Source organism: Siniperca chuatsi, linkage group LG10 (genome assembly GCF_020085105.1).
Source record: "Siniperca chuatsi isolate FFG_IHB_CAS linkage group LG10, ASM2008510v1, whole genome shotgun sequence".
NCBI lineage: Eukaryota > Metazoa > Chordata > Actinopteri > Centrarchiformes > Sinipercidae > Siniperca > Siniperca chuatsi.
Window position 1 is genome coordinate 18676239 of NC_058051.1, and position 22491 is coordinate 18698729.

At 39.5% G+C, this 22491-nt stretch overlaps 1 protein-coding gene across 5 annotated transcripts in view; it reads left to right on the forward strand.

The window, feature by feature from the left end:
* kcnd3 (potassium voltage-gated channel, Shal-related subfamily, member 3) overlaps positions 1-22491 on the forward strand; it is a 100909-nt gene that overhangs the window by 67542 nt on the left and 10876 nt on the right. For 3 of the 5 annotated variants that reach the window (XM_044210938.1, XM_044210941.1, XM_044210939.1), the window contains exon 4: positions 11533-11701. In XM_044210938.1, the coding sequence (XP_044066873.1) occupies positions 11533-11701 (169 nt within the window). The remainder of the gene's footprint in view (positions 1-11532; positions 11702-22491) is intronic. The other 2 variants (XM_044210940.1, XM_044210942.1) reach the window with 1 other exon arrangement.

Sequence of the window (22491 nt, forward strand, 5' to 3'; positions counted from 1 at the left end):
TGAATGAAAAATTCCATGGCAGTCCATCTAATAGTTGTTCAGATATTTGTCTGGAACAAAGTGGTGGACAGACCAACCAACAGACTGATATTTCCATCCTTGGAGCCACTAACATGGCCTGTAAAACATCTATATACTGTAATTTCATTTTACCTACCTGCCAACATCGATGCAATTCGATATAGCTGTCATAATCTAGCATCCATTATATTGCTTGGGCTTTAATTCTGTGGCTGACATTGTAATTGCTGTCTCCTTCCTTTTTGTTCTCTCCCCACTTCTCTCCTTACACTGCTGACTCTAATGTCACACACTACTGGAGACATATAATGTATAAGAGTTGTGCAGGTTGTAGTTGCCTTGCACACTCTGTAAGTTTGATTCCTAAGTGAAAGATGTGTCGGGTAAATGCCTATACATTATTTTGTTGTTGTTTTGCATCCAACAAATGAGATCTATCTCAGCATTAACATTTCTCCAGAGATTCATGTTTCAAACAGAGCACAGTTAGTTCTCATTAGTACCTTAATTGAACCACATATCAAGGTTATTGTGCCCCAGCTCCTCAACCTCTCCTCCTCTCCTCTGCCACACAGACACACTGCTCAAGCTCACAGAGATAGATTGGTTCCTATTTCACTTACCAACAGCCTTTACTGGTTTTATTCATACATCCACACATATGAGCCCTTCAAGACTTGAAAGTATTTCAGCACTTGTAGAGGTATAGCTATTATAAGGAGTGTGTACATAACCACACTCACATGCATTCAAAATTACCATATGCACATAGATATGTACACAGGCAGATCAGATCAGAAATACTTTATTGATCCCAGAGGGGAAACTCTTTCAGATGTACAGATGTGTTAATGGCACTGCTATTTTCTGTGAATTAGGCAGTATGCAGGCAGTCAGTAGTGCAAGCTTTGGGGACTCGTCCTCTCTCAGATGTAATTCATATTTAAATGTTGTTATGCTCCCTCTCTTCTGGTAATTGTGTTTGCACTTCCTGGTTACTCTTGGAAGTGGATTCACTGAAGCATTCTGTTGATAGAAGTCTGGTAATCGCTAATTACAAAGACAGGCGCGTATGCATACACAGGCACACACTCATTCACACACACATGCTCGCACACAAATGAGCAAAGCTTGTAACAGGGTCCCTGGCTATTATTCACTGACATCCTGGCAAGTAAGTGTGCTCATGCTGCTTAATGGGACTCTTCTAGAAAATAGCATCTGTAACATCATATGTAGGTTTCTGAAGAGATTTTTAGAAGCTTGGATTTGGGTTCTCCACTCACTGGCATTAGTCGCTGGAGCACGAACAACTAAATTTGAGCAATGGGGTGGTGCCTGGGTGGAGCACCAGTGGGACGAGGAAGTGATAACCACCAGTTGAGTGTTAGGGACCTGTTAATCAATGTAAATAACTCCGAAATATATTCATCTTTTAACCATAACCCTGCATTAACACAGCACAGCAGAATCAAGCTGTAAACACAACACTGGTTTATTATCACCCTTTACATTGATATGGTAAAGTTGTTAGCAAACAGTTGCCTATTTATGCATCCAGCAGATACCTTACGACATTAGCATTCATTTGGAGTTGTGTTTCTGAACACCCAATGAATGTAAGTCATATTTTCACTCTTCTTGAAGCTCTGTTTTTTGTCTCCACTAACTGCTGAGGAAAAATATGTGGCTCTTTAGCTGCTAAATGGTCACTATGTTCACCAGCCTGTTGCTATAAGTTAGCAACTCACAACCTGCCAGTGCCAGCTGGTTGTCGCTGGGCAGGTAGCATGCAGTGGATTTATCAAAGCTTTTTCACTGAAAACAGCTGCTGCAGCCGGTGAGTGAACCAAAACAGAAAGGTTGTGGGACGTAAAACCAAAACAATGAGCTGAAAGACAGCGAAATGGTCTGTAGTGCTGAGGGGTGATAATTCTCTGTGGTTTGTTATAAAATATTTATTATAGCACCTCTAATATCCCTTATATGAACAGATTGTCATTTTCTAAAAACTGTCTCCATCAGACACATTAGAAGTTAAATTAGCTACTCGGACGGCAAACTTAAAAATATGCAAAAGTTGAGTCGGGTCTTTTTTATGTGTTTTTGTTTTGGGGGGAAAACACCATGTCATTAGCTATAAGCACATGAAGCACTGGCTTCAGCATTGTGATGAATTCTGCTCACTCTGTCCTTATGTTGATTCTCTTTGATCGTGGTAAATCAAAATATAAAGTATAAATAAGCAGTGAAAAGTCAGTGTGAAACTCTGCAAAGTTAGTCCACTTCCGAGTCATAGTGTAATAAACTGTATGTGTGTTACAGAGAAATGGTGCAATCCCTCAGTGTGATTCACTGTAAGATGGGTTGTGAAGTGACTGATGGTAATGACCTTTCCTCTGTGTGCAGTGCAGTGTGAGAGTAATGCCCTTCACTTTATCAACTTATCTGTGTGTTTCTTTCTCCCGTTCCCCTCTCATCACTTGATAAATGTAAATGAGGAAATAGCCTATATGCCTGCCTCTCACTGCACCCTGGAAGGCTAAGAAACTGGATTTTGCAATCGTCTTGCAGTTGTGGTTGCTTTTGTGTGTTATTGAAAAAGAAATACTGACTGTTACAATGTAGCATGTATGTGAAGAGATTTTTGTAGATTGATTATTGTGATGCAGAAAGACAATCTAGCTAAAATGACCAGATAGTAATGAAGTGATTCTATTTATTCTATGTGACATTTTGTTGCAATAATCCTATTACTGTCAGGCACAGATGGTTATTTGTTATATTCTCTATAAAAGGAAACACTGCAGTGCTCTAGCAGCAAATGCTAATAGCATACTTAAAAACAAAATCACCTTTCTAATGTAAAAAGGTGCAACCTACGCATTTAGCTGGTTCATAAATAGCTATGCAGATATTGCAATGTTATAATCTCCCACATATGAAGTCATGTGAGAGATTGGAATTAGAGCTGAAATGCTGCCACAGCTCTTTTATAATACAGTTGCATTCACATAGTCAATGCAGACAGAGGTACGTCCTTAATATTACAGCAATACAATGGTTCATTCCAGCCTTACAATATCTCCCAGGCTCTGATGACCCACCTACAGTACAGTGAACACAATAGGTTACTTTAGCCATTTCCTACTATGGATGATAAGAGGCATTTAACATTGCACGGAGGTGAATGACAGTATGTGCATTGGAGGAGCTATAAGAGTAGCCATTTTCACAGATCAAGTTTTAAATTTCAGCTGTTGGCATTGCTCCCACCTTTCACAATACCCAGGTTTTTATTGTATAGTTGTTCAAAACAAGGTCATTGCTGCAATTAACATGCCATTCAAAGAGCAGTTATTCACACAGGGGTGTATACTGTACCTTATGATGTTCTTGCTGTGAAAAACCACATTCATGATTTTTACTCTGTTTATTTCTTTAGCCTTGACTTCTGAATGTGCTTTTAGATTGGTTCAAGGCAAGGTATTGTGTGCAGTGATTTGCAATGTGGAACTTTTTGTACCAAATAGCTTCGTTTGCGTCAAAGATTCCAGCTTCCCATAATCACACCTCCCATCTGAACTGCATTTTGTTTGGAAGTTAATGACATTGCTCCTAATCAGCAAATCTTGCGTGGCCAAAAATCTAAAATCAGTTGTAATAATGATTAGTAATGTGAATAAGCCATTGCACTTCATCCTAATGCACACTCTCACTGTAAACTTTAAGTGGTAATAGCAAGACTCCAAAGAATCCCCCAAATGCAACTGAGTTTGATTTTAATTTCTTTATATGCCATCTATTCAGAAACTCATCAGTTATTTTCCTGGAATATAACTCTTACTGATGTAAGATGATGTGGCATTTCGTAGCAACTGCACAGTTTGGATCTTCCTTTTCTACTATGGATCATGAAGCAGCACTCTCCAAATAAGACATTCTCGTCCTCAGACAGAAGAACTATTTTTGAACCTTCTTGACTTTCTTAATAAGCACACTTGTTAAGCAAGCAGTTTTCTGAGTTAAGTCTTAGTTGAGCCCGACAAATCAGGATTCAGAGTCTCTGTTATGTCTCTGTTGAGCTGTCTTACGGGAGAGCAGAGATTATTATAGCTCCATTGTATCTGATTTAATCCATATTAAGACATTGTTTGAGGCATATTTAACCAAACATATCTGACCCTCTGCATATTAGCACTGACACTATCTGAACCTCGATCTGTTTCTGTTGACTCATTTCGTTCTCAGCTGTTCTCTTATGTTATCTTTTTCTTGCTTCTTCATCTTCTTCTCTATCTCCCCCACACACACCTGTTGGTCCTCCACCTCCTTAGTTCTTGCTTTCCTGCGTTGACATTTCTGGGGGTGATTATAGATGGTTGTCCCATCCCTGAAGAGCCATGTGTCATCAGAGTTACTTCCATCTGAGTGACTGGCCATGAAATGTCAGATGAGAGTACAGATGGATGGATGGTTGATGGATGGCTAAGCTTCATTGGCCTGTGACAGGTTTCCCAATGAAAATGGAACTCTACTACCATTTATGGATATTTTTATGAGGCATTGTCATTTATGGCCACTGTTGTAACACATTTTATTTATTTTTCATAGTGGAGCTCAGCTGTGAATATGAATTGCTGAATATGCTAAAATGACTATACAGTTTCTATATTCTTAATCAATACAGCAGCATTTTATGTTTTAGTGGGAGTAGGACTGCATTATGATCATATAGAATGTCATATTTTTGTCAGGAGCAGCATTGATATATTGCTTTTGCTACAGCTGGATGGTAATTCATCATTTATCAATTTTTGGTGAAGTCATATCATAATGATATAATTAGCATTGAATTAATAATTTTAAAATTAAAACTAATAAAACCAGTTGTTGTAGTTGTTTTTCACATCTACCTGATGTAACGTAGTAATGTACAGTTACAGCAATTATCAATTTGATGTGATTTTGCCATATCCTGTATATTGATATTTCAACTTTAGCAAAATCTCATGCTGGGTATTATCCTGAAAACTTCAAATCTTACATATTTCTCTATAACATTAAATATGCAACATCAAAGTAAAAACAAAAACACATCTTTAGGTGCTGGGCAGTACGTGACATCACCTTTTTCCAACAGAGTCCCGCCCACTTCAAATCAGTGAGAAAAGCACAGAGAAAAAGAATCTTGTGAAAGAACTAAAACTGCTCTCAGTTGGGCAGAAAATAGTGTGTTTGTGAGGCATCCTGATGGGCCACACATATAGCATATATGAGTTGTGACCACCCCCTTTTTTAACAAAACACTTGCCTGTAGCCTACAAAGCTCCCTAAAAGACATGTTGGCTGCTAACATAGTAATCTACATGGAGTTGAAGACTGTGGTGCAGACAGTTTTCAGCAGTGTGAGGAGAGTGTGTGAGAGCAGGCACGATAGACAGAAGCTATAGTAGCTGTCTGTGGTGCTGAAGGGTCCCAGCTTCCTCAGCAATTTCATCCACAATTAAAATTATCAACAAAAATGCCCTATTTAGAATGGATTTAAAATAAACAAGCAATCCCCGAATATAACCGTACAGTATACTGTTATATATAAATATAACAGGGTTTTTAATTCCTATTTTTTAGCTTTGCTGGCAGAATGAAGTTACAAGTTACTTGATGAAATCTCAGTTGATAATGATTCTTATTCCTCAAGTTATGAATACATGCCAAAAGAAACAAATAAAGTATGCCAGTGGAAAAAATACTAAGCTGTTGGGTGCACACTTTCCTTGCCCTGTAACAGCTTCAGTGCAACACACATTGGCTGTGTCACGTAGCGTCACATTATTTGACGCACATAGCGCTCACTGGATGTGTTGATCTGCGGAGCGAATCATGTCAGCGTTTGACAACAGGGGCAGCTGTGGTTCAGTAGGTAGGACAGTTGTTCATTAATCGCAGGGTTAGCGGTTGTGTGTTTTGATGCATATCATACAACTCAAGTGTGTGTTGCTTTCTTTCTACAAAGTAGTGCAACCACACTGTGCTACAATGGCAACTTATTCAAACCCAATCAGCCCCACTTCATATTCTCTCAATATTAGTTATAGATAATGTTTTTAGAAAATGTTCATTTTTATTTGAGGACAGTGGTCCACATCAATCTCCACTGTCTCTGCTTTTGCTTAACCTATATAGTCATACATTTGTAGTTATATTTTTCATGATTTTCATTTTCCTTAATATTTTAATGATGTTTCGATATTTATATTTCTTTTATGTTTAATCTATCTAAAAGGAACCACTTACTCAACATGTACATTATTTTTTAAAATAATTTCCTGTCCCATGTCTAAATGTCTGCTTACCCCACTGACTTACACGCACAGGCACACACGCAAACTAAACATGCATGTCACACATACAGTATACACACACACAAACCCACTCACTAACACTGAATGCACTGCCGCCTCTTGTAGGTGATTTAAGTCCTCCAGGGGGTCAATCCACCGCAAGGCCTTGTGGTCCAAACAGAATCACTTAGGCTATGTCTGAAGGGAACTGAAAAAAAATTGCAGAGAAATCACTTGGGATTTGGTCTGTAAATCGAAACCCAACCCTTAACACTTCATATGTCTCTGTCCTGCCTCTCTCTCCCTCCTTATCTCGCTCTCCATCCCTTATCCCGAACATATCAATAAAAGTGGCATTATGGTCTTGCAGCACATACATAAAAGTGGTTTATGATCCACAAAGTCTAAACAAATTCCAGGAATAAATATGTACTTTATGACTCAGATCAGTTAATATCAAGCTTATTGTGCAGATGGTTTTTAGTATACCCGTACAATAAAATGACTATAAGAATCATATAATTTACAAAGCATATATTTATGTCATTTGTATATGCAATGTCTCTTGACTATGGCCGCCTCCATACTTGTTGTTTTGTATATACTTGTATGCTGGCTGAGTTCATCAGCAGGTATTTAAGGGGATGAGCTGTGCTTTCCTCACCTGAACTGACATGACATGACCTGCCATCATCACAAATCTGTGTGTCTGTCAGCCCTCAGACCATCTCTGATAAGCCCATCCATCACACATACCTTCACAAGAGCACTCAGTCCCACTCAATAACCCCCATCTATCCTTCATAGATTTTTATTAATATAACCCGCAGACACCCAGCCCTCCTACGATGGGATGTGACAACCTTGACCGAGGACTGACCTGCCAACCTGGTGTGTGTGTGTGTGTGTGTGTGTGTGTGTGTGTGTGTGTGTGTGCGTGCGTGCATGTGGGATCTGTGCATGCACCCTGTATTTATTTGTATGTGAAGACACACAAATAATATACAGCAAACTCATAGTCGTGTGTGAACGTGATATGAGAGGGAGCAAGAGGCTCTGATGGAGAGGAGAATCCTCCTGGGTGCACTGCATCTGCTGATAAAATATCTCTCCCTCCAGTATACTTCCTTTTGCTGCTTATCCATCTTCTTCCTTTCTGAGACATTTACCTCCACCTCCATCCTCAACTTCAATGAAGTCTTGTAGAGTCAGAAATGGCCCCAGCATTCATCCAGGCAGGAGGGGAAGAAATTACATTTAACCACGCTTATCACATGCACATGCACACCCTCACACCACGTATTACAGCTTTCTCTTTCTTTAATGTGTGCAAGCCCAGCTTTATCTCTGTGCCATGTATAATGGCTCAGTGATGGTATCATCAGAGACAGGCCAGCTTGACTAAATGGGAGCGGCAAATTGACTGTAGTATTAGGAGAGAAGGGCCTCTATCAGGCAATCTGATAGGATCCCATTAAAGAAGGCTTGCAGATGAATATGATTAGCTTTCCACTCCTCCTAATGGAAACATCTTCTGAAGAGGGGAGGGGATGAAATGTATTGTAGTGATAAGGCCTCTGTACCACTGATGGGATTGTTATTGCCTAATTTGGGTAAAAGGCCATTAAAGTTCTTGGAAGGGACGATGAATGTTCTCTGTAAGTATACTCAGTTATGGCTGTGGACCAGCGGTTCACTGTGTGTGGGCAGTGCTTTGCTTTGTTGATGCGAAAACCACCCTCCACTTAAATGCTTCATATTGAGCTTGTTTTTGCCGAAATCTGTGACTAATGAGTATGAGGTTTCATCTCTTGTTTCATCTCCTTCCCCAAAATGAACTGAATGGGGTATTTTCTGTGTGTTTGTGGTATGTGTGTCTGTGTGTTACCATCCTGTGTTTTTACTATCTCCAACAGACTGTGACAGAAGTGCTTCATTAGATTATAAAACGACTATCATGAGCACAACTTCTTAAGCAGATTATTGTTCATTTATGGAGAGCCTCTCGGGTACTGTTTGCCCAGTCCTCAAATAACCAGCACTATACTCTGTAATCTGTCAAAGTGAATGAATTTGATGAGTGCTATTTAGAAACATGTTTCTGAATATCTGTAAGACAAAAATATTGATAGGGTTCTTCTTGCTGTTTAATGTCATCACTACACAAACGGTCTTGCCCTCATTTTGTTAGGTTGTTGTGAAGCATACTGCTCAAACAGGACACATAGTAACATGGCAGTAGACATTGATGAATATTTCTGTTTTTGAATATGATTTTTACAACTCAACACTATTGATCTGCACTCTGCCAAGTCTACAGGGGCCTATAATATACATTACAGATGCATCAGGGGGCCAAATGCTATTCTGTCTGTCTATTCTTGTGCTGTTAGTATCCATGTGAAAATGTGTCCATCTGTCATGCAATAGCTAGCCTTCTAGTGTTGATGAGAGATCAGTGGAACAGATTAATTTTTAGAAAAAATACACAAAACCATGGGTAAATTGGATGGTACATGTGTTTTTTGTATTGTTAGTGTACTTACACTCAGTTAACAGTTTAAAAAGTACACCTAGCTAAAACTAATGCGGTTTAATAAAACATGCCTGCAATAAATCCTACCTTCATGAAGGTTAGAATGTTTTTGTTGAAAGTGTTTTAGAGAGGTTAAGTCATTTCATTTTGGAGGATGTAGTTTGTGATGCTGTTGGGTTGTATTGCATCATACTGAGAAGTGTTTCTAATATTTTGTCCTCATGTTTATATCAATGAGGCACACTAAAAAACAACTCATTATAACCTAAAACAGTTCAACAGCACCATGACCATAAAGTTGAATCAACACCTCTCTAAAATAGTTTCAACAGAAACTGAACATTATAACCTTCAGGAAGTTAGGATTTATTGCAGGACTGTTGTATTAGACTGAATTAGTTTAAGCTAGGTGTACCTAATAAACTGTCATCTGACTGTATGTCAGTGGTGGAAAAAGTATTTTACTCAAATAAAAGTAGCAATACCACAGTGTAAAATACTTTGTTACAAGTTTAAAAGTCCTGTATTTAAAATATTTTATTAAAAGTACTCAAAATGCAGGAAAAATGGGCTCTGTCAAGGTTACATTATTATATATTTTTACTAATGGATTATGAACACTGATGCGTTAACATGTATGCAGCATTTTAATGTTTTAGCTGCCTGTGGTTGAGTTAATTTTACCCATTGTATATACTGTTGGCTGATTTAATTTAATGTATAACAATGCAGTGTCTTTTTTATACTCATTATAGGTTTTTCAAATTTTCATTTGTAAAGAAACTATAGCTGCCAAATAAATGTAGTGGAGTAAAAAGTACAATATTCCCCTCTGAAATGTAGTGCACTAAAAGTATAAAGTAGCATAAAATTAAATAAGTAAAGTACAAGTACTTACTTGTACTCACTGTAAGTACTGTACAGTATTTGAGTAAATGTACTTTATACCCTTGATACATGTATATGCAAAACTACACAGTATTTAAGTGTGTGTTTAGTGTATAGTGTATGTGTTTGATTCCATTAGTGCATGAGGGTAGCTTAACCTCTCTGTAATTCCACCTATCTGTGGTTTATTCACACTACAGCTCACTGACACAACTATGTCTCTTAATTTTCATGTCACATTGCTTTCTACAGGAGTGAGTGTGACAAGACGGAGAAGAAACATATTCCCTTGCACAATTTTATTAGTCTTTCTGGCTTTACTTCTGCTGCGACTTTTCTTTCCAACCTCTCAGCGCCAACCAAACTGCAAATTTGCAAAAGATATGTTCACAGATGAGTGTGTCCATGAATCATTATCTCATTTGTCTGTTTACCCAAGAGAATATGTAATATGCACACATCAACATGTAAAACTTGGATTGGCTATAATCATTTACAGCTAAAAAAAACAAGCTACACCATGATACTTACAGACTGAGTCCGCTGGCTGCAATGAAATTAATCTGATGAATACAAAGGAGAAGTTATTGTTTGCAATTCTGAGGAGGTAATTCTTGGGGTTAGATTATTTTAACTGTGAATTACAGGTTTACGCAACTCACTATGAAGGACATAAGATTTGTGTTCAAAATGCTACCTTACTGACATAGAAATCTTTCCACAGTCAGTCTTAATTTATATATAATGCTGGATGCTTAAAGGCTTTCTGTTTCAGGTTTATTTGTAGTCTGACTTGGAGTCTGTTCTAATAAATTCAGTAGAATTTCTTGTTTAGCTGGAAAACAAGAACAAATTACCTCCACTTTTTACTCATGAATAAGAAATGAACACCATTAGAAATAAAGGTTGCTTTTCCAACTTAAGTCGTGCTCTTTTACTTTTTAAATTTCTTCTCCTTCGTCTTCCTTTCCTTCCACTGTTGATTCCCGCGATGTTGTTTCTTCCTTGGGAAAAAAAACGGGGGGATTTAATATAGTTATTGTAATTGTGTTGTCTGTCTTTGAACTCTTGATGAGATTGCTTTTGACTTGCAAATATTTCAGATTGAATTGGGCTAAATGACTTTTGGGAAATGTCCCTGGCATTCACTGTGTCCTACTCTTTCTCCTCTCAAAAGGTTAATAGTATCTGCTCTCAGGGAATGAGTCAGTGGACTTTACTGTGCCATTCAGTGACAGAGGAGGTTTGGCAGGAGTCAGCAGGTCAGGCTTTATTCTGGTGGGGATGGACACATGCAGCATGGAGAAGCCTCAAAAGAAAGATGAAAGCCTTGTACAAGACAAATGAATGGACAGCAACTGGTTGGTGTGTGTGTGTGTGTGTGTTTCATGTTCTTATATCCCGGTGGGGACTTTAACCTGAATGTAGAGACTGCTTTTTAAGGGTTATGACTTGGTGTTAGGGTTAGGGTAAGGGTTAAGGTTAGGGTAGGGGGCTAGGGAAAGCTTTATATCAACAACTGTCCCCCAGAGGGATAGTGAAACAAACATGGGTGTGTGCGTGTGCGTGTGTGTGTGTGTGTGTGTGTGTGTGTGTGTGTGTGTCTCCGCCTTTGTGATGTGAATGACCTCCAGTCAGCTGTGTGTGACTAGAAGGTTGAGCTACCACAGACAGATTTTATTAAATGCATAATAAGACGTTTCACTAAATTTGTTCTCTCTTTCTCCCTGTCACCTCTTGCAGGTACGGAGACATGGTTCCTAAGACGATTGCGGGGAAGATCTTTGGCTCAATCTGCTCTCTGAGTGGGGTGCTGGTAATTGCCCTGCCTGTCCCAGTCATCGTGTCCAACTTTAGCCGCATCTATCACCAGAACCAGAGAGCAGACAAGCGACGGGCGCAGAAGGTACAGGTGAACACAGTTTCATTTCCCTTCAACTGGGCCCCAGAGGGTTGGACCTCCAGACCTCCAGCCCAGAGGGGAGCTCTGACGTCTCTCTCCCCCAGAGGAGAGGACTCCACAGGGTTCAGGCCTTCCCTGAAACTAATGATGATGTGTGTATAATGCACATTGACTTACATTCACATTAACTGGAGGTGTGTGATACATATTCAGTGAGTATCACCATACTTTAATGGACCTTCTCCCTTGACATGCATACCTAAACCCTGACCTTCCCATTTTCCATTTTGCACTGCATAAATAAATCAGTTTTGGAGGATTTTTTCCCTCTCACCCAGAGTCAGGAAATACCGATATCTTCCTTACACTGTCTCTGTGCGCAGCGTAAAGTAGACATCTGCTAGGTTAGCCAATCCTAGTTCAATTTCCAGGTTTGAGTGCGATCAAGAGGCAGCTCCTCCCCAAAGTAAGGAAATTCACCATTAAACTTCTCCAGACTGGCTGATCTACGTTAACAGCATTTTGTAATTTGAATACATATAAAGTTGCTGCTTCATTTTTTAAAAAAAGATGAGGTTTTATAAAAGATCAATTTACTGTTTACAGAGTCAGGATTTTAATATAAGGATTTTCGGTACTACCTTCTAATAAGGCATACTTTAATAAAGGGTTTGTAAGTTATAACTAATGGGTTTATAAATGGTTAGTAAATCATCAACTAATGCTCTATAGATCAGCTATAAGCCATTCATAAGAACAACTTTTAGGTTGCCAGGTTGTAAAAAATTCCTATGGTAGGTGTTTATCCGCTAGCAGGAGGTTTTGTCTTTTTAGCTCTTTAATTTATCAGGAAGAAGTTCTAATATGCTACAATGTGCTTACATTATTGAAAAAACCTGTGATGAATCTGGGACAAAATCTATTTATTAACAACTTACTAACATGTATAGCTAGAAACTTGTGAGACACACAAGTATTTATTAATAGATTACAAACATTTGCTTTTGCACTACATTGTTACCAAATATAAAGGATAAACAAAAGCCAAAGGAATTTTACACCAACTTGCAACCCAAAACATGTTCTCATTAATGGCTTGTACCTGATCTATAAACCATTACTAAATGATTTATTAACCATTAATAAAGCTAATAGTTACAACTTATTAACCCTTTATAAATTATCAGAAAGCGGTACCGGATGTTTTATATTGTTGTAAAAACATTGCTCAGAAAATTGTTAAATGCTCTAAAACATATATTTTCTCAATCAGCTTCTCACTATAAGCAATGGCCTTTTACATGAACACAAAGATTTCTGCCAAAGTTAAAATAATTTTGATTATTTCACAATGGAGATTTCTGTTCTTGTCTGTGCCCATCTCACTGGTTTGAAGTGGGTGGGGTTAGGTTGGAAAAAGATGTCATGTACACCCGTGCACCAATCAGAATTTCGAAATCAAATCAAAACCTGATTCAAATGGTTGGTGGGTTGTTTGGTCACTGTCAATCAAATCTGATCAGCCATGCTCAGCGATTCCTATAGAAACAGATTATCTGAGTTTTTGAGTATTTGAGTCATGAATATTTAATGATATGGAGAAAAAACAAGATTTGAAATCTATTTTCAAATGCTTTAAAGCTACAACATTGAGCTCTTTATTGGTCCCATAGACTTCCATGACCTCAGCTGAACTAAGCTTGCTGTTCTGATTCCTAGGAAAAACTCTTATAATTATGTAAAATATCAAATTCTCCCAAACCAAAGTATCCCTTTAACTCCACAATCTAAATGTTACCTTTCCTTCAATCATATCCACAAACCTGAGCCTAAATCCTAAAATAGCCTGTCAAAGAAGTGAATATCAGCAACTTTCCCTCTTTGCATGCTTTTCTTTGTTGGTCTGTCCTTGTAAGGAGATTTTATCCTTGTAAATATAGCAATAACAAAACACACAAAGGCACAAATTTATAAATGGATTATGTAAACTCATGTTTAAACTGTGGAAGATTTAAAGATCCAATCTTCCTTTGAGTAAATAGCCCAGCATTTAGACCTTTAAAGAATCATGTTGTGGTGTGTCCATGAGCCAAACTGGGTAACAGCATCAGCTGGCACACACACAGAGCTGGGCTGGTAATCATAGATTGAGGGCAAGCCTGACACTTTTTGTTCTCCTGAGATAGATAGTAGTGTGTTAGTTTGCAGCTGGCTGACATGCACACACTGACACATATTTTGAGAGTCCATTCCACTCTCTCATCACTCTTGTTCACACCTCTCCTAGCAAGGCTTTTTTCACACCCTTTGCTTATTTCTTCAACTTTCCCCTCATTTCTTCTCCTCTGCCTCCACTCCAATCTCTCTCTCTCACCCTCTCTGTGATTACTGCCATCCATCTCGGCACATGCTGTCTGGTTGCAGGTTAAATCTGTTCAAAGTCCTGCAGTTCGACCGTGGTCTGACCGCTGCCCAGTCTTAACTGTAACCTTGTCTGCCAAGCAAGATTCCAGTGTAACACAGCCATTTGTGCAGGGACACACAGAGAGGACGGAAAGAGGGTTGGATAGTTGTGAAAATTATCTACATTGAAAACGGGTTGGAACCAATGAGATGTATAGTTTTGATGCAGAAAAAAGAGACGAGAGGAGTGGGGATGAGGAAGGCCAGAGGGAAGGAGGGAGTAGGGGAGGCAGGAGAGTAGAAAAGGGGGAGAGCTGGAGGCGATGTGTGTCCTAATGCTGTGTTCTTTCCTGAAATAGCCATCACCCAGATGAGGTGCTGGCTGGAAGGAAGGTGTGTGTCTGTCTGTCTGCTTGTGTATGCATGTGCAAGAATCCACCTCTGTCTGTGTGTGTATGTGTGTGTGTGTGTGTGTGAGAGAGAGAGAGAGAGAGTGAGTGTCTGCGTGTGCATCCACCATACTTCCTGTCAGTTTAGGCCTGCCCTTGATCTGTCCCACCTTCCTGGGTGTTCTCCACTGAGCCGCAGTGTGGTGCAGTGTCCCAAACACCCCTCTGTACCAGACACCCACACCTCCAAAAGTACCCACCAACTGACCAGTGTAGCGTGACGGTGCTGTCGTCATTAACCAGTACTAAACGACTCCCTCAGGCGCTTGAATGCCTCCCTGGCTTGCCTGCAGTGAGGTCAGCGATTTGCTCAAGCACCTATACATCCAACGGATAGGTTTTCTCTATTTCATAACAGCATGACTCAAACGACTTATCACTGCCTTCATAATAATATTCCACCTGGATGCCTTGATCCTTGAGAGCGTTATTACTACGGCATATCAAGGTGTAAGTGCCAAGTATAATGATAGGTTTGCAAATGATATTCTAGAGCATTTAGGAGATGCAATCTGTGTACCATCTCTGTCTTTAATTAGCCCACAGGATTAAGTGTTGCTTAGCATTTAAGCTTGTGTGCTTAAAACCAGTGGAGTATGTTTTGAATTACATATTGTGCCTGTGGAAATTATTTGATTTCATGTCCCAACTGGTTGGTAACTAAAACAGCCTTTCCTTTCTGCCTCTATTTTTCCATGCTAGCTACATGGCTCTATGGATGGCAATGTTGGTCCATACTGAAAAATCTCAACAACTAGTGGATTGGCATGGAATTTTGTACAAACATTTATGGTTCCCAGAGGACGAATCCTAATGACATTGGTGATCCCCTGACTTTTCCTCTAGCGCCACCATGAGGTTCACAATTTGTCAATACTTTTGTTAATGATGAAATACCTGCAACTACCGACATTCCCATCAGCCACAGCTCTACTTTGTGTTTAGTGCTAATTAACAAATGTTAGCATGCTAACAGGGTAAACTAAAAAGGTGTAAATGTAACATAACACATAACATTACACCTGCTAAACATCAGCATGTGAATATTGTTACTGTGAGCATGTTAGCATGCTGACGTTAGCATTTAGTTCATAGCGCTGCTGTGCCCACGTAAAGTACTGCCTCATAGATCAGCCAGCATGGCTGTAGACTCTTATGCTGGGCTCACACTAGAGTTTTAAAATCCTAACCGACTGTGAAATCCGGTTGCATCATGCACATAAGGAGAAGCTTCACAGATTTTCTTCTTTCATGGACACACTACAAGATTTGAAAACAGTGGCGCATCACACACTACAGGATATTATTAAGATTATCGTGCCAGAGGGACCAGTACACCACCTGATGTGATCTCATGGGGAAGCAGATGTAAACAAAATGGAGATTGACATGGTGCAACAACTTGCTGTAGTAATGCTTTGCAGTGAGAAAAAACAAAAGCAGAAGGCACGAGTCTGGATGAGAAAATGGTTGGGGAGAAGCGGTTGGGTTGTCTATTCTTCAGCGAGAACTGGAGGTGGAGATTTTAATCTGTCAATAGCAGCGTGCTAGCTAACGTCAGCCTCAAGGGCTACAATGTTTACCATTGCTTGGCAACACCATCAGCTGCTCCGGGACACTTGTAACACTTCTGTCTCCTTGTAGACTTGTCTCTCTCATTGGCTGTTGTGGTCCTGCTTGGAAAGTACTAACGTAATAATCCAAATTTAAATCCTAAATATCAAACATGTTTGATATAATCGCGGCAGCCCCGATGAGTCTGCAAGCAGTTCGGAAGGTTTAAGACTGGATCTGTAAACCCCTCACATTACCAGATAAACTTGACCAAACATTGGTACTGACCATGGTCCCAGACCAGATTTGTCAGGAGGGGTGGATCGGAGATAAATCGGCCTAAAACTTAGTGTTGTTGTATAATTTGTAGCAACTGCAATGGATTTTAGTGCCTTTTATAACAACTACTGCTGACATGTGTTCAGCTTATTACGTTGTACACCACATACATTTTATGTTCTAAGTTCTAGGTTGGCAGTCTCTCACACTATAAAAGATCAATGTAGAGGGTATATGATAGAGCCATTACCATTGTATGGTCCACTCATTCACTGCTAACGACAACTGTGATCTTTAATGCCTCACCCGATTCATGAATTATTCAGGAATGCCATATCCTTCAATAGCCCATAACTACCATCTACATAACATGTAATGTCCTTTAATGTTCCATAACCTTAATGACATATGACCTTCTCAGCCATTAAGCCAACTGTCACTGGTCATTTACCATAGCAAAACATCACTTGTTCAGCAATTATTACCTGCACATAGTTTTATTTCACAGAAAATCCATTCTTCCTCCGATAATTTCTTAAAATAAGGCTATGTTTAAGTGACAGTAAAATAGGATAGCCATTCAAGATTGCCTTTCACAGTACTTAGGGGAAAGGAAGGGGAAATCATTGAGAGGATGTGTCCCTCAGCATTTTCCAGCCACGACTCTTCTGCCCTTTTTTCTCTTCTTACATGCCCCCCCCCCAACCACACACACACACACACACACACACACACACACATCCATCTTCATTCAGGTCTAATTGTTAGCTGTTCTGGGCTCCCATTACAATTAGCCATCCATCTGGGTGGTGGTAGAGAGACAGCCCCTGATCTATCTCACTGCACAAAAGAAAGATACATGAGGATGCTACTAGTTGCTGTGTGGCATGGGAGGAACACACAGCTGAGACACAGACATATATTCTCTATTCTGCCTCCCTATAGTCTTTGGTGTCACTATTTTTGCTCTACAATGAATTGAACACTGAGTTTATGTCCTTCTCTGTCTTTACGCATGATCCCATAGAGTGATCCAAAACAAAGTGTCCAATCTGCAGGGGTTACTCCTCAGAGCTTATTTGCATAAAGATAATAATATCTTCAGGTAGGTCTAATTACAAATTCTGAATAGTACACCTGAAAGAGACCAGATTTAAATGGAGAATCACAAAGGGCAAGTAATACAGAAGGATTAAAAGGGGGGGGGGGCAGGAATTTAAATGAGCTTAACTTTTAAGTATGCCTATGGTATTCTCCTGGATCTGTTTCACTGGTTCTGTGACTAATATGTACTTAGGTCTTCTCAGTTGGACTTGAACACCGGTTTACTAGGATAAGCCACTTTTACTCATACACTCAGACGTAGTACATATACAAGCAGCAAACAAAGGACCTCACCATAGCCAAAAGACAGGATTAAAAGTCTAGAAAGCATGTAAGAACAATGGACTTCATGCAAGAACCACCCATATGAACAGATAAATTCTTAAGTGGCATGTAAGAGTGATTTAAGAGAATTTGTCACCTTCACCAGTTTTCTCAACGTATGAATGAAATTCAGGAGTGGTCCAGAACGGTCTTAAGTCATGTACAGAGAGTCTCCTTCTCTCCACTTGGAGAAAAACACTTGTTTGACTTAAGAATCATAATGCCTTTCTCTGAATTAATCTGAAGTTATATGGTACCTGAAAATCCATAAAAATAAAATATACATCTTTACTCAAAATAAATATTCTGTTCTTGCCAATTTACTGAGAGGTTTTTATACAGTTAAGTAGCTTTTAGGAATATTCTTAATATTTTCCAACAGCTGCCTCAGGGTCTTTATGTAGGTCGATGGCCATGGAACATCCTTCATTACAATAGCTGACAGTGTAACATCACCTACTGTATAATATTCTCTCATCTATCTGTGTGGCTGTCACTTCCCATTTACCACAGTACAGTGCTGCTCTGATGACACATTGTTGACATCTGTGGTATTAATATTTTTTTAAACTGACACAGCTGAATTTGATATGTTTTCGACTGCAGATTTTTGACAGCAGGATTTGAAGTTCTGCCGTGTAAAGTTCTTCTTTTTACTCGAGGGTAACATGTTTATAAATGAAGTAGCCTTACATGGCAAGTTAGGAGCAGAGATAATGCTACTGATCAAATTTCAGAAACGCGCACCTCCTCATGAACAGGTGGCACTTATCAAGTTGAAAGGAATGATTTACGACAAGTCTGTGCAGTTAAGAGGGTTTGGTGAATCAGACTTGAAACATACACACTTCGATTAGCCTGTTTTTTTAGCAGCTAATTATGTTGTCTTTATTTTTAACAAAATAAATGTCTTTCTGACACAACAGTCATTTTCTGTAACTTGAAAAATGCCATTCTCATCTAAGCAAACCTGTCGATCGTCAATAGAGGGGAGAATCTTTTTTGTTTGATAAATTTAGTTTCTTGCATATTTCCAAATCACAGATTTTGTCAAACTACCCATGAATATACCCCACAAAAACAAAATGCAGCTGTACCATGTAGAGTTAAACAGTTATGGGTTTTTCTTTGACGAAATAGCTCATGAATCTTGCCTCATATGTGGATCAGCAGAATCTATATGTATCTCTTATCGTATCTCCATTATTGTTCCTGCATCTGTGAAAGTTTACTTGCCATCTTTATTGTACTGCCTTGTCTTTTTCCCACATTGGTTGGAAATCTTTCTCTGGTTGGACCATTGTTGTCCTCAAACTTGTGTTGAATGAATGAATGTTGCGGTTCATGAGCATTGCATTGGCTCGGGGCTGACTTGGCAGAAACAAAACAAAAACATGTCCTCCTCCCTCCATTTCTCCCTCCCTCTCAGTCTCACTCCCTTTGCTCTAAATCATCTCACTATTGTTTTTAGCCCTCCCTCAGAAGGTTGAAGTCAAAAGGTGGAGATGACTTCTGGCGGAGAGTGTTTTGCCCTTCTAGACAATCAATAAAGTTGTCTGCTCTTCGCAAGAAGGCAGACCAAAAAGAGAGATGGAGGGATGTTGACTGGGGACTTCACTGAGGGGGGTCAAGAGTTCTGCTATGAATTATGTCCTTTGTAAAAAAAAAAAAAAAAAAAAAAAAAAAAAAAAACACAAAAAAAACATCAGCATCATCACATCAGCTAGCATGCAGAGCTGTACCTTTCTCTATAAAGAGGAGGTAATCCAGGCCTAGTGAAGGTATTTTGTCTCTGAGTGGTGTTAGTCCGAGGTTAAGCTATCTTTGCTACAGAGGCAGATATCTGTGGGTCAGAGGTGTTGGTGGACTTGATTTCCACAGGATCAATTCTTGCCATCATGTAGTTTCCTGCCTTCACCAACTCTCAGATGGATTTTCTAAAAGTCAGTTTTCCCAAATTTCTCTGTTCTAATTTCTCTCATTCTCGCTGGCCCTCTTCTTGTTTGTGTCACTGTCTGTCTGTCTGTCTTTGTGTGTTTGTGTATGTGTGTGTGTGTGTGTTACCATAAAGCAACATATATCAGAGGAAGTAACTGAGTTATTTCCTTGTGGCAGATGAGTGGCAGCTGCAAAACAAAATTAGAATTTTTCACGGCTATTTGTTTGTGTGTGTGTGTGTGTGTGTGTGTGTGTGTGTGTGTGTGTGCATGGGGGTGTGCTTCCTCATCAGATGGTCTCCTCTTTCACTTGTATGGTTCCAAGGCAGGCCTGAGGCAGAACCTAATCTGGTCTCATAGCTCGATTGCTCCACTTTTCACTCAGCCAAATCCTATATAGGCAGTCTAGCAAAGCTGCAACTCACAAGGTGCCATGAATTTTTTAACTTTTACTTTCAACAAAAAAATGAACTTCCAAGAAAACTTCCTGGCAATTTCATCAGAGTATGGCATGGGAGCTGAGTGGATATGTAGCATTTTCTGATCAGTTGAGGATATGCCAGTTTAGATCCCTAAGCTGGCAACAAATGGTGTTAAAATGAAGCATTTGTGCTGGCTTGCATCCTATAGCTATAATCTTTAAAGTGTGATTGATCCTAAATCGTGGCTCAATCCATGGCAGGAGGAAGGGAATCAAAGATAATGACAGTGTTTTTGAATCAGTTTATTTGCCCTTGAGTATGTGGAAACATCTGGACTATTTCAACCAGTGATACTGAGTATCACTATTCTGGTTGACAGGTGTTACAATATTTTGGATTTTTCAAAAAGCTTTAAAGTCAAACTAAAATTAAATAGCATTTTTTTCTTCTACAGCATTCATATCTGCTCTGTAAATCACTTGTCCTGTGTTACTGAGAAATGAATATTTTTTGCTTTCAGAATGGCACCCCCTATTTTTGCATTAATTCGTCAGAATATGACACTATATTTGCACAAAGCAGTAACATCAGCGTTCTATCATAGGCAGACGATGACACTGACTAGCAGCTAGACAGCAGCTACACAATACAAAAGCCGCAGATTTTGAACAACTAACATTAGCTTTCCTGCTACAGTCTCTTTCTTATCTAACATGAACATGTCCTGCACCTTAGCTTGCTGAACAAGCATCCAAACAAACATTCATCAGGGAAAAGTGCACTGCTAACATCAGTTTAGCTAAATAGCTAATTAGCTGGTCAGCTGCAGTACATTAAACAGCATGTAAACATACCTACTAAAGTCACTTCAGTCTGTTTAGATGCTGGTGTGGTCCTTACTCTTCAATACCACTACTAATGTGGCTGCCACACTGTCTGTCCATTACCTCTAAGCTGCAGCGCAAGTTTGTTTATTTTGGCTCTCGCTCCCCTGCCAGGGCTCAGCCTGCCAGCTGCTGTCAGTCAAACAGACAGTGACGCACCCCTATAGCCGCTGAGATGAAAAGAAGCATTGGTCCCCGGGTGCTACACAGTAGCTACCCACTGCTCCTAATACTTAGGACGGATTAAATGCAGAGAACGGATTTCACTATGCGTTGTACTGTACTATGATTGTGTATGTGACAATAAACTTGATTTTAATAATAAAAAACTATTCACAATACATTTAAAAAAAACACACTGACATTATTTTTGACTGCAAAAAGGGATGACTAAATGTGATTCCAGTTGGACTTTAAGAACGCGGTAACAGCTGTATGGGTTGGAACCATACCCCCCTTAGACCCTCATTTGTTTAAAAATGGTGACCAGGTCCCTAATATTTGAATGTACAGTACTTTGGAGTAACCACAGCCAAACGTTGCTTTGAAAGTACATTTAATTATGTAACAAACACTTCATGGTTAATCATCTGTTATATGGCGGATTTCTGTTATATGGCGGATTTCTGCGAACCTAATGTGGATATATAGTGTATATGTGACTGTATGTATCTCCTTGTGAAGGAATGTGCAGTAGATACACTTTTTGGCCATGTAACCCTCCACATTCTGTGTATGTGTAGGTGTTAATTAAAACCCTGTGTCCATGGTTTCCTTGCTCTCAATGATGCTTCAGCAGCAATTCAGGCTCAATCTGTCGTGCCGTGGCTCTGCCTGAAAGCACAGATGGGCCTTAGACACAAGCGCCTGGGTCCCAAAGGCCCCGGGAATCTATCAGAGAACTGCAGAAGTAGATTCAGTTTTGCGGGACATGTTCTTAACAATCCCTCCATTACCCCTGCGCTGCCTGGCAACCATCGTCACAGTCACGGGCTCCTGTTTGCATGGTGACCCCAGAGAGACAATCCCATTGGCAGAGCACAATGCCAGAACATGAAGAAGGGTTATCCCAAAGGCCTGTGGGAATGCTGTGCCAGCACACATGTATATAGATGTTAGAGTGTGAGGGTACAAAGACATCAAGGAAAACTTGTCAAGGAGAACAGGAGTGAGGAAAAAGATAAAGGAGAAGGTAAACAATTTGTAGGGAGTTGGGTTTGTGCTACAGAATAGATTGGCTGCTGTGCATGCATGTGTTCACATGCACTCGTGTTTATTTCCCCTTCCTCTCTTTAGATTACTAAATCACAGCATGAGGTCCACAAACATTACCATGTTTTAAATGAAACTCAAGTGAGGGGATGAGCTTGAATTACCATAAATTACCATACTCTTACTGAGCCATGTATTTCTGCTGGTATTCTATATGGCTTGTATGTATAT